We start from the raw sequence: 15160 nt of genomic DNA, 5'->3' as shown, positions 1-15160 counted from the left end.
GAACCACATTACTGGGGGTAAAATTATGCATTCACGTACAGTTTTCTGCATCTATCTTTTATCTCTGACTTTCAGAGGGGGTAAAACCACACACACACAAAAATTTTACCCTTAAATAATATATAATTGCTAGATAAGACTCAAAAGTTTGGAGGGACCATTACCCCCTTTGGCCCTTATTATCTTCCGCCCCTGCCTACAGATACTAAGCATGTATTTCACGAGGTTTTTATGTTAGCTAGCTTACAGTAACAACATTTTCGTACACACTTCATGATCTTATGCCTTAATAGATATTTAGATTAGATATTGCTTAAGAAAACATAATTTAAGATGCACATTTCATTAAAACCAAATAATGAAATAATTATCTGCTAAGAATTTCATGCGAGTATTATAAAAAGTTGTAAAATCATCAAATATTAAACTAAACACATATAAATGATAATATATTAATTAGGAGATTATATATAGAGGAATCAACAAAATTAATGTATTATTGCAGATATATAAATAAAAGTTTCAAGTGAATGAAAAATAACGTGACAGCACAAGTATGCTGGCATGGCAGTTGGCCTTAGATCTTAAATTTCCATTGTTATGTTATTGTGCAATTAAAAAATAGGACGTAAGATTAAAATAGATTTGATAACTAATAACTATAATATTGAGCTGTTACTTATCATAAGTTTTTATGATATTAAATTCCTAGAGGTTTTAAATGCATTATGCTTACCTTGGATATTGGATCAAAAGATTCCACGATCAATAATGTGTAAATAAAATATAAAAATATAATACAAATCCAATCATTTTTATTTCTGGTTAGTAGGTGAGCCAAACATTTTATATGGTAGGTTTTGGGGTATATTCGAAATGCCAATACTAATTCTAGAATTTCTTTTAATAATAAGAAAATTACATTATTAAAACATCGAACACCATTTACTTAATTCGTATTCGATACCATTATATTGCATTTGTTTAGAGGGTACCTAATGGTGAGGACTCATCTTTCAAAGACTAGTCTTTGTCACCGTTACATCAGTAAAAAACACTTCAAAGACTAATCCTCTCAAAATGCACCCAATGGACTCATCCCTTAAGGACTAGTCTTGAACCCATTAATTTTTTTGTCTTCTTCTTTGTATATAGCATTAAAAAAAAAACATAAAAGGACTCATCCCTGCAGAGATTAGTGACCTGGACGAGCACTAAGGACGAGTGGAAGACTAGTCCCACCCAATGATGTAGACTAGTAACTCCATGCCGGACTAGTAAGGGACGAGCCCCATTGGGCACCCTCTTACACCACTTTCTTAATATTCGATACCAATAAATTGCATGTCTTTATAACAGGCCTAAACACGTACACGACTTTTTAGTTGATAAACCAATACATATACTATTTTAACTATAAACTTTTTATTACATATGTGACACATTTTATCATATATGCATTCTAAGAAATTAACATTCTTTACGCAACTTTATTTTTATTCTCTAAAATGTATTCGGCAACACATATAACAAAACTATGAGAAGATTACTTGACTTGTTTATAAAGTAGAAGTACATAACGTGGCCGGGTTATCATACGTCATTTAATTTAATACATAATAGATTTTACGTATACAATATAAATTTCTTATTAAGTAGATAATGAACTTTGACTAAATTACCTGGGTCATTGACAATTTACTTAAGCAACTACCTCCTTTTAATCATGTATTCATGTTCTATTAATTTATTAACTTTGTTCACATCAAATGACATGGTCAAGAACTCAAGAATATATTAAATAAATGAAAGAATCGAGAACAGTCTGAAAATTGAAATTACGTTCACGTAGTCGATAAAAACTAATAGATTATTGTTTAGCTTGATAGTATGGTCTTTATAAAACATGAATATATAGTAGATTGTAATGATTATGAATGATTTAATCTATGATGTTTTTAGTAGTGCCATGATGACCGAAACTATTAATTAGTTTGAAGGCCTGTCATGTTTGTAAAAATAATTATGTTTTCGAGTGGTTGTACTTAATTGTAAGTTTAGAATCGCTTTGATTGGTATTGAATATTGATGTTAATCTATACTGATATATATGTACTCCAATGATTCGCTTGGGGACAAATCCACTCCAAACGTTCAAGAGCAAAATAAAATGGTAGCATCAAAATACGTTATAAGTGTATTGTTTGATATTTGGGATATATCGCTTGGGGACATATGATTCGACTGTCACATTCGATGTTTGGGATATGGATGTAATTTTGATAACAGCAGTTTTAGGGAAACGAATACACAAGAGCTAGCCATCTTTTCTTTTAAGATAAATAAAATGATATACTACTACATTTTTGGAACACATACCGTAAAGGGGGTTCAATACATAAAATGATTTTGATGAACTAAAATAAAGAGAAAATTTTAGTAAAACATAGCCTTATTTCTACTACATTAGAAAACATTTGTTTCCGTCAAATTTTTTCAACTTTTAATTTTTCAATCACTCATTTTCATCTCTTGCTTCAAATTTTAACCACTAATTTTTTTTTCTCTCCCCATAACCTGTGGATGTAGTGAATTATGACAAAATGTTTATGTTATGTATTGATCTAACCGGGGTCTATGTTATGTAACGAACTTACCAAAATTGTCTAAGTGATGCATGTTACCGGGTAATCTACAGGTAGTCGGTTACCATCCAGTTTTTAAACTTGGGATAATGGTCTGTGAATGTAATGAACTATGACAAAATGTCTATGTTATGTATTGATCTAATCTGGGGTCTATGTTATGTAATGAACTTACCAAAACTGTCTAAGTGAAGCATGTTATTTATTGTTTCCAACTCCTCCCGAATATTTGAGAACTGGTATTTTCTTGTTTCCATTTAGTTATTTATTAATATCCCGAAAATAGAAATGATGAATTCTGAGGTCAAGGGGATTTGATCTTTTCAGCTTTAGGCTTGTAATGCGTTCTTCTAAGTTTGTTGTTTTGTTGCTTTAACTAAAATCTAGCAATTAATTATTCTTTCTCATTTCAATTCTAAGTTATGTTTCAAGAAGCCATGTAAGAATACGTCCCTAGTTTCTCATTGTTTGTTTGTTTGAGTTGTATATATGTACCCTTAGATTTGTGTGTGTCAATGTGTATATGTTTGAGAATATATATAATGATTGGTTTCAGGTTCTTGACCTTATAAGGGATCGTAATCTTCAAATACGATTTTAATTTTTGAGATCTTTGATTTTTTGGTATATGATTGTGTTAAGGTTGATCGAAAAAATGGGGGTAGGTGGCGGTCAGAAGATATGAAGGTGTTTACAGTTTTTATATAATTACAGAACTTATATACATATATGTTTCCATAACTTAATTTATTTATATATGTTAAATAAATAAATTAATTATTAAGATTAAAAAATAAAGGGAAAAAAATTGATGACCACCTTTAGCTTGTAACATGCATCTCTTAGACAGTTTTGGTAAATTCGTTACATAACATAAACCCTCGATTAGATCAATACATAACATAGATATTTTGTCATAGTTTACTACATCCACAAGTCATTATCCCTTATTTTATTATTCTAATCCATTCAAAATCTTTTATCTCAAAAACAGTTTACCAATAAATTATAAATATTAATTTCATGATTTTTCATTAAAGAGGTCATTTGATATATTTTTGATAAATTTTTAAATCCGAGGGCGGGGCCCGTATGGCTAAGATATTTGGCTATTACACTCTATGACCTATGACTATCATCTTTTATGACTTATCACACTCTATAAACTGTCACCCCACTATTTCACCGCCACAATGCGTGGATACTTTCTCTCGTAACTGTATAAATGAACTTTTATTTGTATATATTAAAATTCTTGAACGTATTAAAATTTATAATTAATATAAATATTAATATTTATACTAATAATTAAAAGAATAATTATAATTAGTCTAAGAAGTAAGAACAAATAAAAATTACATATCTATATCTTTATCTTTATCTATATTACATTATAAAATATTTATTCCCGCTAAATCTTTTTAACTTTTAACTTTTCAACAACTCATTTTCATATTTCTCTTTAAATCTAAATCACTAATTTTTTTTTCTCTCCTCCATAAATCATTTTATTCATTCAGAATCTTTTATCTCAAAAACCGTACATCAATAAATTATAAAAATTATATGACTATTCTTAAAATTTCATGCTCTTTCATTAGATAGGTCATTCGATATATGTATTTTCGACGAATTTTTAAAAGTCTCTCATTTTCATTCGTATTCATTCATACACACGTAATTCTATCTTAATATCTCTCTTTTTCTTTAATTTGCATCCGGTTAATGATATTTCCGCTGCAATGCACGAGTACCATGCTAGTAATATAAAAAAGACATAGGATTATTTCATAGTTATACACTAAAACTATGTATAATACAGAGAATTGGTACTATCTTCTTTGATTGTTTGAAAATTTTAATGAAAAATTACTTTACTCGTATATATAATATATACTAGTACAAAAGAAATATCAAGTTCAATTAGTGAACCGTGTCACGGTGACATCTTAAATTTAACTACTAATAATACAGAAAATTAGTAATCTTGTTTCTTTTTCCTTTTAACAAAATACAATTAAATTTAAATTATTATTATTATTATTTTTTGTTTTAAAAAAAATTCTTTTTTTTTAGGAAAGAAAAAACAAATATAATTGTTTACACAATTTATTTTTATGTCTGAACTCTTTTATGTTGATAAAAGTAATTATATTAGTTTTAATTTGACCTGAATATACTTTTTATATATTTAAATTAAGTTTTATCATTCTTTTATTTGAAAATCATAAAACTTTTTAGAAAATAGATTAGTAATATTTTTTAAATAGTCTTAAATGATATGTGTTATCCATTTATCTTCTTTCTTAATTTTTTCCATGGATTAATACACATGTCATGATCAAATAATTAAAAAAATAATTAGACTATTTTGTTAAGAAGATTTGTCATTTTCTTATTTTATTTTTATACTCTAATTGATTGAAATTTGATTTCTAAAGTATTACGAATAATTTTTTAAAAATATATATATAAAAAAAATTGTTTTTGATTGGAACAGGCTCCTCCAGTCTTTAAAAACGCGCTCTCTCCTCTCACATAATCACTTTTCACAAAACCCAAAAACCAAACATACAGAAAACAACAAAAACAAAATGGGAAGTCTTTCATACGAATCAATGTCATCAATTTCCTCAAGAATCTTTCAAGAAGAACAATACCCAGATCTTGAATTCTCAAACCAAACATCAAATGAACAAGAAAACCGATCTGGGTATTTCAAGAACCAAGATTCTTGGTCAAAAAATTCATTAAAAAAGAAGAAAAATCAAGTCTTTCTTGAAGGGTATGTTGAAGATGATCTTTTGAGGTCTAAAAGCTTAACAGACGAAGATCTTGATGAATTAAAAGGCTGTTTTGATTTAGGATTTGGGTTTAGTTATGATGAAATCCCTGAGCTTTGTAATACTTTGCCTGCCCTTGAATTGTGTTATTCCATGAGCCAAAAGTTTCTTGATGACCAACATAAGTCGCCGGAAACTTCTTCGCCGGCGCCGGAGGTGGTTAGTGAGACGGCGTCGCCGCCCTCAGCTCCTATTGCTAATTGGAAGATCTCTAGTCCTGGTGAGTGTTTTTTGGTTATTTATTTTTCCTGAATTTTGATGTAATTATGAAATGGTGTTTGGATTTGAGATTTATGGAATTATTGAGATCTAAAACACATGGCCAAACACCCCTATATTTTGTGAAGTGGTATATTATTTGGTTAAATGGTGCTTTTATTTAAGTGGGTTAATGACTTGTTATTGCTACCATATTTCATTAAAAAAAATTTAATGCATCTAAGTTGATAGGTAACCAATTTATACAACTATGTTTCAACCAAAATTGAAGTATTGTTGCATATGATATATGTATATGATGGAAAATGTAATGTGGGTCTAAATTTTAATTGAAATTAATCTGTGTAGGTGATCATCCTGAGGAAGTGAAAGCAAGGCTAAAGTATTGGGCACAAGCAGTAGCTTGTACAGTTAGATTATGCAATTAACAAATGTGTTCATATATAATGCACCTATATTTGAGGCGTAATTTCGCCAATGTTGGAGGAGATATGTTGGTGGAAATCAAGGGAGGAAAGGTGATTGTGAATTTTGGCTTAATGATAGTTTTGAATTCTTGATCTGGAGATGGATAATCGACTCGATTTTCATCGATGAGGGGTTGCGAATTTTTAAAGACAGAATGAGGGTGAACAACATTTGATCTGATTCTGGTTCTGATTCTCTAATGAGTTTTGACAAAGCAAAATTGATAGTTTGTATCATCATGGTGATTTCATTTGTATGTAGTTTAATAAATAAATAAAATTCATATATCTTCTTGATCTTTTAATGTCTTGGTACTACAGTATATCATAAATCTTGTTTCAAGGTTTTCTTCTAAGAAACTTCCAAATTAAAAATTGTAAAAATGAAAATGTACAGCAACACTTGCGTGTTATACTTTGCAAGATCAAATGAGACAAATTTAATAATCAAGTTGGACTAGTATTCGAGTACAAGTAGCAAGAAGAAACAAAATTTCTTTGAGAAACTACCAAATTAAAAATTGTAATTATGAAAATGTTTAGCAAAAACTTACGTGTTATACTTGCAAGATAAAAACGAGACAAATATAAAAATCAAGTTGGACAAGTAGCAAGAAATATATAAAAGTTAACAGCACGAAGTCCATGGACATGGATGGCGAGAAAAAGGAAGTGGGCTCTATTCGGACTCCGTTATAGACGTAAAAGAGTTTATAGGATTGAAGCTGTAAATTTTTTTTTTTTTTAAAAGAATACAGAATGTATGTAACTAGCAACTATTGTAGGAAAAAAAATTTGTTTTGGTTCATTATATGTAAGTAACTTTTTAAATGAAACGAATCGTGTAAATAATCTGTTAAATGATGATGTGATGGTCTCTTATTGAGCCACGTATCAGATGTTTGATGATGCCACGTTAGTATCCGGTCGATTTCTTACACAATTCGTTCAGTTTTGAGACAAACTTACATACAATGAACCAAAACAAAGTTTCTTTTTTACAATAGTAGCGAAAGACAAATTACATACACACACATATTCTTTTTCCTATATTTTATTCTTTTCTGTTAAATATCATATATTTGTATGCAAACAATTACGTTGTTAGAACATATCAATGTCAAGATGTAACATTCAATTACGTCTTTTATACTTCTCTAATTTTTTTTTTAATATCATAAAAGAAAACGTGAGTAGAACATTTACATATTTTATTTTGACATCATTTTCCAGTTGCAAATTGGATTTTCAGTTGTTTCGAATACAGATTCTCATATATAAGATGGTTCGGGTTTATCAGAAAGTATGAATTTTGAAAAATATTCAACATAGCATTTACTCTTCTATAATACAAGAGAATAATCTTATCTATTTAGCCAACTAAACCTTGCTTTTCTATTCAACACAAACTAGTTTCAAGAAGAATACATATATTATTCATTTAGATCATTATAAATAATAAATAGGGTTTACATTACAATAAAGACAGACAAACACAATTTACCTTTGTGTATCAAATGGTTTACATCAAGTATAAGACACAACTTGTTAACTTGACGCGAAAAGAAAAAGAAAAAAACCGAAAAGACAAAACACAATATGTGCTTCAATGGATATGAAGGCTTCTAACACCCTCTGCAACTTGAGAATGAAGACTACTTTTTCTCCACCTCCAATAATTTGCCCTCATTGGGTCGATAATCTCTAAAACCGAACAAACTGTTAGTAAAATATCTGACTCTTGAACGTTTGACCCAGGAACCAGAGCTTCTATGGCATGTTTAAGATCTTGGTTTGGTTCAAAACCATGGGAGATAAGATCCAACAGCAAGCTAAGAGCAAACACGGGGTTGACTTTGGATATCAAGACGTTCAGGCAAAGTGTCGAGATTTGGGGATTCGTTACTAACGACTGCATATCATTTTTGTAAAGGCCCCGAAGGTATCTCCATGGGCTTTCGTTATCTGGTCTGGTTAAAATGGCTTTCATGGTGTAATTAACTTCTGAATCTCTGTTAGCCTCTATGCCTCCTAATCCCGGGTGTCTGGTTATGACAAAATATCTCTGCACACAATGAGTAACGACAATTGTTTTTATCCATAAAAACTTGGTTGTCCAAAAAAAAAATATGAAATAATCATTTCCTAAACGTGAATCCGAACATCCTGTGTTTTTAGCTTAGAAAGAACGAAACCACCACAAGTTTACCACATGTCAAATTGGATTGTTGGTGATCCACCAAAACAAAATAATGCAAACAGCACATGGTTGTGTGTATTTTTGAAGCAAACAAATATATGTACAGCACATGCGCCGCTGTTGCAAGTGGATTTTAATCAACTATTGCCCAATATGTGATAAAAAGATCTTACTACACATCTACTGCATATGCATAGATCTATACATCTATTTATGTAAATTTCAATCTATGTGTGGGCTATCATGTCCAGCTTTGCCATTGCGTAAAAGAAACTTCAAGAAGGTTTTTATAGTGAGCCAATTGTAATAAACTTTTTACCAACATTTTGATACGTGACTTAAGGACAACCACTTTTGAAACACCATGGGATTTACACATGAAAAAAGAAAAACTAAATTGAATGATAAACAGGATCACACAAATAGGCAATAAGGCTTGGCAACTGGCATTATAGAAGAAAAAAAAGATGAAACATACAAAATAAATGTTGAACCGCTACAGCTGTTTTAGTCTTTTAGAACATTAGGCAATGATACTTGAGAATATATGGGCTGGTAGGCGGGTAGAGCAAGTAGTCAAAACTAGGTAATCTTTGATGCATGTTGAAATGGGTTAGGTTGGATCGGGTTGGGTGAGCTCAAACACTTACGCTCTTAATGAATAATTAGTCCAGATATGATTGCAAAAACAATACATGCTCTAATTATAAGACTGTATGTTTTTTAGTATAATTATATCAGAGGTTTTATGCGTTAAATATGCACTTCGGATGACTTTTGACACCATTCCTTTAAAGCTAAACTTTGGGTTCACACGTTTGACCCGTCAAAGATAAGATATAATGATACGAAGCATGGGCTGAATGGACAGAATGGGCTTAATGAGCAGAATGGGCCGAATGGGCCAAAGTCAAGGAATCTGGTCTGTCAAGTCTACAGCCGAAGGAAAAAGACGCAGAAGTGAAGGGGGGTTGAATGTTCAATTAAACAATTAACTGATACTAGGAATTACTTGTACACCAAGTTAGGGTGAAACCTGGTTTGGTTAAATAAGGCCTTAGCCATCGTTTTTAGGTATTGAGTTTATTATTATTGTTCTAAGGACCTTAGGGAGCTACTGGAGCTTTAATCCAGCTTATCAATTAATCGTAACAGCCAACTTTAATTGGTATTTGTCATGAATTACTTGTGTGATTGATCTAGAATTGCTGTTATTCTGTTTGTTTTTATCATATAATCAATAGAAGAATTTAAAAAAATGTAGATATTCTTATCTCTATTAAATTAAGTTAGCTCAAAGAATATGCAAATCCAAACCAGCCTAACTCTGAGTTGATTTACTTACAAAAAGTCATACTAACAGAGACTAACGAAAAATATCCATATGAGCAGATTGCATGCATATAGAATACAGATTTTACGTTAAGAAAATTGATCTATACCTGATTCCAAGCCGAATTGTTGAAAATATCATCTTCCAGGAGTTCATTACAGTAAGCAAGTTCAGCTTCCCAGCCTCCAAAATTTTGAAGAATCCACTGAGAAAGAAATAAAACAATACTGAATCGAAAAATCCATGTAGAAAATACATTTGTGATAGTAACTAATAAGAAGCTAATATGATTGCTATAAAACCAAAAGCTACAGTTTAGGATGGCAAACCAAGTGGGTTGAGTAAACATCAAAACAGGTAAACTTTTAGGACTCTGAATACAGTTTGTCCGAAAATTTTCCACTTATTATGAATTATTGAAAAGATATATACCTCAATAATATCCTTTTATCTCCTAATGAAATGATTAAGGAGGTTTTATATATTATCAATGCCCTCTGGTCGCCTTTGACCCACTCACTCCATTTGACCAGTACCTTTATAAGCATACTATTAATTTGACCTGTTAGAGACAGCATACCCGAAATAACACATGTGTGTACATAAAAGGGTCTGGGTCGAAATTGCCACCTCTACTACAAATCAAATAGTAGAGCTGTACAAGTTATCAATCGGAAAGATATTGAACTACTTGTGGTTGTTGAGGTGACAGTATAGAAAGGGTATGCGGAAGTAGGCAAGTGCTTGTTGAGATAGTGAAGCATACCTGTCTATGCGACCACGCATGATAATGTTTGGCATCCTTTAGAAATACATTCTTGGTGAACTCTAGTTCATTACCAGCAGCTTCTGTACCCATTTTTTCAGCAACCCACCTCCTATGGTGCCTGTACTAAGAAAAATATTTCATCATTTACGAATTCTAGTTCCACTACAAGAGGGTACTTATAGATTAGGAATTCAGTAGAATATATTTTAGGATACAAGTGTAGAAGGAATAGATAGCTGATAGTTATCAGAGTAACACCCATTTTATTATCGACTACATATAGAAGAAACGTGAATTATGTCAATGAAAGCTGTCTCACCATAGTTGATAATTTTTTGAGTTTACGCTAGCAAGATGGTCAACCAATTCTAATTCCTCATGCAAATCAGTATTAAGAGCCTCAATTATTAATCGTCTGAATTGCCACACCTGTGAAAGACAAGCAAAATCATTTTTGAGCAAAGGATACTTTCTGAAACAAACAAGCTTTTTAATAGGAAACTTAATAAATCCAAACATATTTACAAAGTGTCCACCATGAGACTAGAACCCAAACGTATAGGTTGATGGAATAATCTTTTTTTTATGGAGCGAATATATCAGCTAGCATGGTAGTCAACCAATCTTAAACTTACAGATTAAATTAAATATTTAAATAAGACTAGATTAAAGATTTTGTTCTTAGAGTTTCTGATGTTCATATAGCATCCCAACTATTTAAAGTTGCATTGTAACTGGCCAACGACTTTGAAAAACCCATGCCATGTAATAAAGACAACAAAGTTAATCTAAGTTCTTTAAATGATGAAGTTAGAGGACAGCCATATTGTCGAAACTTGATACAATTAACCTAAGAGCTTATACATTTAGTATATAGCCAAAAAAACTTTTTGAGAGCAACTCTTGAGTCTTGCCTCTCCCACTTCCGTTCACTTGACTCGGTACTTCCTTTCAGTTTTTCTTACCCACGTACTTCTCCTTACAGATAAGTACATACATATACATATCGTCTTGCTATTCACACACACATGCGCGCACACACGCAGACACAAACACATGAACACATCCAACTATGGAGCTCGTGGAAAAAGTCTTATGAGGCCAGTGTAGGTCTACCAAAAAGTCCCAAAATGCTATAAGAGCAAAGAAGGGAAAACTTAAAAATCTTAGCAGCCATGCAGCCCACTTACATTCTAACATAGACCTACATATTTTCTATCACTCCCCTCTGATCATGCCCAGCTTGTTACATATGTAACTAAATTGAATCCCAAATAATAGCTTCACGGAAAATTTACATGGATGCATTACCTGTGACTCTGTGAGTGGAGTTAATTGCATATGTAACAAGCTGAGATTATAAATACTTAAATATCTATGCTGCTCCAGCTTGAGAGGGAATATCCAATATTAGAACGTACGTAGGCCTATGTTAGAATGTAAGCTAGGCCCTTGGGGTTGATAGGGATTCAATTAAGCCAATCTCTAAAATCTAAATACTTTCATGTTCCTCCCAATTTACTATAATCCTAATACTTAACTTAAAAGAAGTATATATCACTCCAGATTATTCCGACAATCAAACATGCATCACTGTACGCCGCCAGCTAACTTCCAATGAGTGTATGGGTTAGAAATATAGTGTTTACATATATAAATTGTTTACCAGCGCAAATAAAAACCAAACAAACCATGATATTACTATTTCCCCCAAGCGTATGTGATTTCTCTCATCATCCATTCACAAAGATTCAAACTTTATAACTTTTTCTTAGTCTGAACTTTAAAGTTAACTATAATTTCACATGATTGGCCCATTAAATAACCAAATTTTACTAAATATTACAAACCATGTGTGGTTACATTCATCACCCATTCTCAAAGATCCAAACTTAATATTTTTTCTTAGTCTAAAGATTGATTCTTTTTGACATAGCTAATTCTCAAACACGCTAATTTCACAAATTTTAACCAAAAAGTATACATTTTTTTCCTAAATATCACAAACAAAATGTGATTACCATTGTCTCCCATCCTCAAAATCCAAACTATATCACTCCTAGACTAAAGTTCGATTTTTTTTTTACATAATAATCCCAAAAATCTAATTTCACCAAATTAGCCCATAAAGTAACAATAGTTACGAACTATCAAAAACCCCATGCAACTACGGTAATCACCCATTCACAAAGACCCAAACTTTCTTACTTTTTCTTAGTCTGAAGTCCAACTCTTATCAATATAACTAATTCTCGATTACTAATCTAACAAAACTTACTATTTCACCAAATATCCTAAACCATGTGTAATTAGTAATTATCCTCATCCACCATTACCAAAGATCAAAACTTTATCACCATTCACACTAAAGTTCAAATCTTTTTAACATACTAATACTAATTTCTCAAACACACTAATTTCACACTGAACTTGACCCATAAAGTTATAATTTTTCCTAACACATACTAACCACATATCATTACCCTGATCACCCATTATAAAAGATCCAAACTTTATTACTTTATCACATCAAAGTTCAAAACTTTTTAACTAATTTCATCTCTATGACCAACATCACAACTTAATCAATACAAAAACTACTTATACATACATATAAAAAGTATAGATATACTATTAAGATATAAAATCTTACAGTGTAATTGCCAGGATTGAAGAGAATAGCTTCTTTCGTAAGCTCCAAAGAGCGATGAGATCGTTCATCGGCTAAATAAACAGCTCGAAAGTAGCCCATTATCTCTGCGAATTCTTCAGTGTATGCAATCGGAACAACTGGATTTGGGCCGTCATCTTGGGGTAGCGGAGTGACGTCAGCCCATTCAGGTCTCTGGGCTATTGGTGTTCTTTCAACTTCTTCATCGGAACTCATATCTCTCTCTGGTGAATGTTTTCCGATCCGGCAGAGATGTTTTATTCGTTTGGGTTTTTGTTTATTGGTCGGTTGTGATAATTAGAATTTAATCTAGATGTAAATAAAAAAAGTAAACTCTTATAATATAATACTCGTAATATAAATAAAAAAGGAATCTTTCCTAGATTGAGATATCGATGGTACACATATCTACTTGTGATCACAACTACGACTTATGCCGTAAATCCCTCGTAACATGAATGTACCACGAGACAACCATCGGTTGTGACTCCTCTAAATACATTATTCACATACATTTGAAAGTCAAAAGGGTCAATTCTTTTAAACATATTTTTGATTTTTTTTCACATACATTAAAAAAATCAAAAAATCAACATTTTAAAATAAAACTCCTTCCTTATATTTTGTATAGATTAAGGACTAGTTTGTTTTTTTACCCATTAAATGACTGAATGATTAAATAATGTATATACGTATAAATTAATACAATTGTTTTTTTATTTATAAAATAAACAGTTATGTGGCTAAACTTGTTTCCCTCCGTTTCTTTTCTAACGCCTTCTTTTTTTTCTTGAATTCCACTCCAATGGCTACTTGGACCACCCTCAACAACCCCTTTCCAGTTTTTCTTTAACCCTTTTATATAGTATATATATATACAAGGTTTATTACCCGCACGATGCGCAGTTGTTGACAAATCATTTAGTAAAAGTTTGATACAAACATTTTAAATTGCAATTCGTTATATATATATATATATATATATATATATATAAGTTAATTGTTAGCAGTTAGCTGTTTTTCTAAATACATAGAAAAAAAAATTAAATAAAGATAAAATATCTGATGTATTGATCGATCTAGTAAAATTTATATGAGAAAATAAAATTAACACTTACATAATAGGAAAAAAAACAATTTGGTTAAAGAAAGGATGTCAGATTTTTTTTTTTTATGGATGATTAAATCAAAAACTTGATAGATAAAAAAAAAAAAAAAAAGTATTATTTCATATTAATTAATGAACAGTTAAACACTATAAATCTTAATGCATGGGCTTAAAATCCTCAACATAGAGTAACATAAAAAAACTTGTATTCATAATGAAAAAAAAAACATAAAATATGAAAAATATATAATCACAATTTTGTATTAATGGTCGTAATCAAAATTATTCTAAAATAAAAGAGGACATCAATTTAATAAAGAACACATAAAAAGCAAAATATCAAAATTCAAAGAATAAAAAGTAATGAACCTGTTTGGTATTTATACATATAAAAAACAATTTTAAATAGATATATAGATAAATATTTTGTGAATAAATAAGAGCAAATCTTTTTAGAATAATGGAGATTTAAAAGTTCAAGTTTTGAAAAATTGATGTTGTCAAGATTTCCTACTTTTAGGAATAATATTAAGAAGATTATGGAATCATATTTTCATTTTAATCTCTTATAAAATGCTTATTATTTTTAATAAATTTTATATATTTTTGCATAAAGTAAGATAGATATTGTTTAAAAAGTTATGGAGATGCCACATAGGATGAATCCCACATGGCAATTTTTTAGAATAGCTTTAAGTTTGAAATATGCTTTAAAAGGTTTGTTTAACTACTCTTTTAATATATATATATATATATATATCTGTAATATAACTAAAGGAGGGGGTTGGGGGTACACATGACACCCCTAATCCACCTCTTTGAGTCTAATCCTTCCTCCTTATTAATCCTCTAATTTTTTTAATATAAATCTAAATTAATTTACACTTTTTGGTTTTTCATCACCA

General features: G+C 30.5%; 2 protein-coding genes across 2 annotated transcripts; one reads left to right on the top strand and one right to left on the bottom strand.

The window, feature by feature from the left end:
* The first annotated feature begins 5180 nt into the window (after positions 1 to 5180).
* LOC122607145 lies at positions 5181 to 6473 on the top strand. Its single transcript, XM_043780070.1, has 2 exons — positions 5181 to 5708; positions 6056 to 6473. The coding sequence occupies exons 1-2, from the start codon at positions 5240 to 5242 to the stop codon at positions 6133 to 6135; spliced, it is 549 nt and encodes a 182-aa protein (XP_043636005.1). The 5' UTR covers positions 5181 to 5239; the 3' UTR covers positions 6136 to 6473.
* Positions 6474 to 7587: 1114 nt separating this feature from the next.
* LOC122609598 (protein farnesyltransferase/geranylgeranyltransferase type-1 subunit alpha) lies at positions 7588 to 13532 on the bottom strand. Its single transcript, XM_043782613.1, has 5 exons — positions 13130 to 13532; positions 10796 to 10905; positions 10474 to 10594; positions 9817 to 9912; positions 7588 to 8239 (listed from the first exon to the last, which is right to left on the bottom strand). Exons 1-5 carry the CDS (start codon positions 13361 to 13363, stop codon positions 7781 to 7783), a joined length of 1020 nt encoding a protein of 339 aa, XP_043638548.1. The 5' UTR covers positions 13364 to 13532; the 3' UTR covers positions 7588 to 7780.
* Positions 13533 to 15160: the final 1628 nt, after the last annotated feature.

This window comes from Erigeron canadensis, chromosome 1 (genome assembly GCF_010389155.1).
Source record: "Erigeron canadensis isolate Cc75 chromosome 1, C_canadensis_v1, whole genome shotgun sequence".
NCBI lineage: Eukaryota > Viridiplantae > Streptophyta > Magnoliopsida > Asterales > Asteraceae > Erigeron > Erigeron canadensis.
This window is presented reverse-complemented; position numbering and strand designations above follow the sequence as displayed.

Coding starts and splice junctions, on each gene's coding strand:
- LOC122607145 (XM_043780070.1), top strand. CDS start 5,240: ATGGGAAGTCTTTCATACGAATCAATGTCATCAATTTCCTCAAGAATC. Junction 5,709..6,055: donor TTGGAAGATCTCTAGTCCTG/GTGAGTGTTTTT, acceptor TAATCTGTGTAG/GTGATCATCCTGAGGAAGTG.
- LOC122609598 (XM_043782613.1), bottom strand. CDS start 13,363: ATGAGTTCCGATGAAGAAGTTGAAAGAACACCAATAGCCCAGAGACCT. Junction 10,595..10,795: donor TCAAAAAATTATCAACTATG/GTGAGACAGCTT, acceptor TTCTTAGTACAG/GCACCATAGGAGGTGGGTTG. Junction 8,240..9,816: donor ACAATTCGGCTTGGAATCAG/GTATAGATCAAT, acceptor CATTGTGTGCAG/AGATATTTTGTCATAACCAG.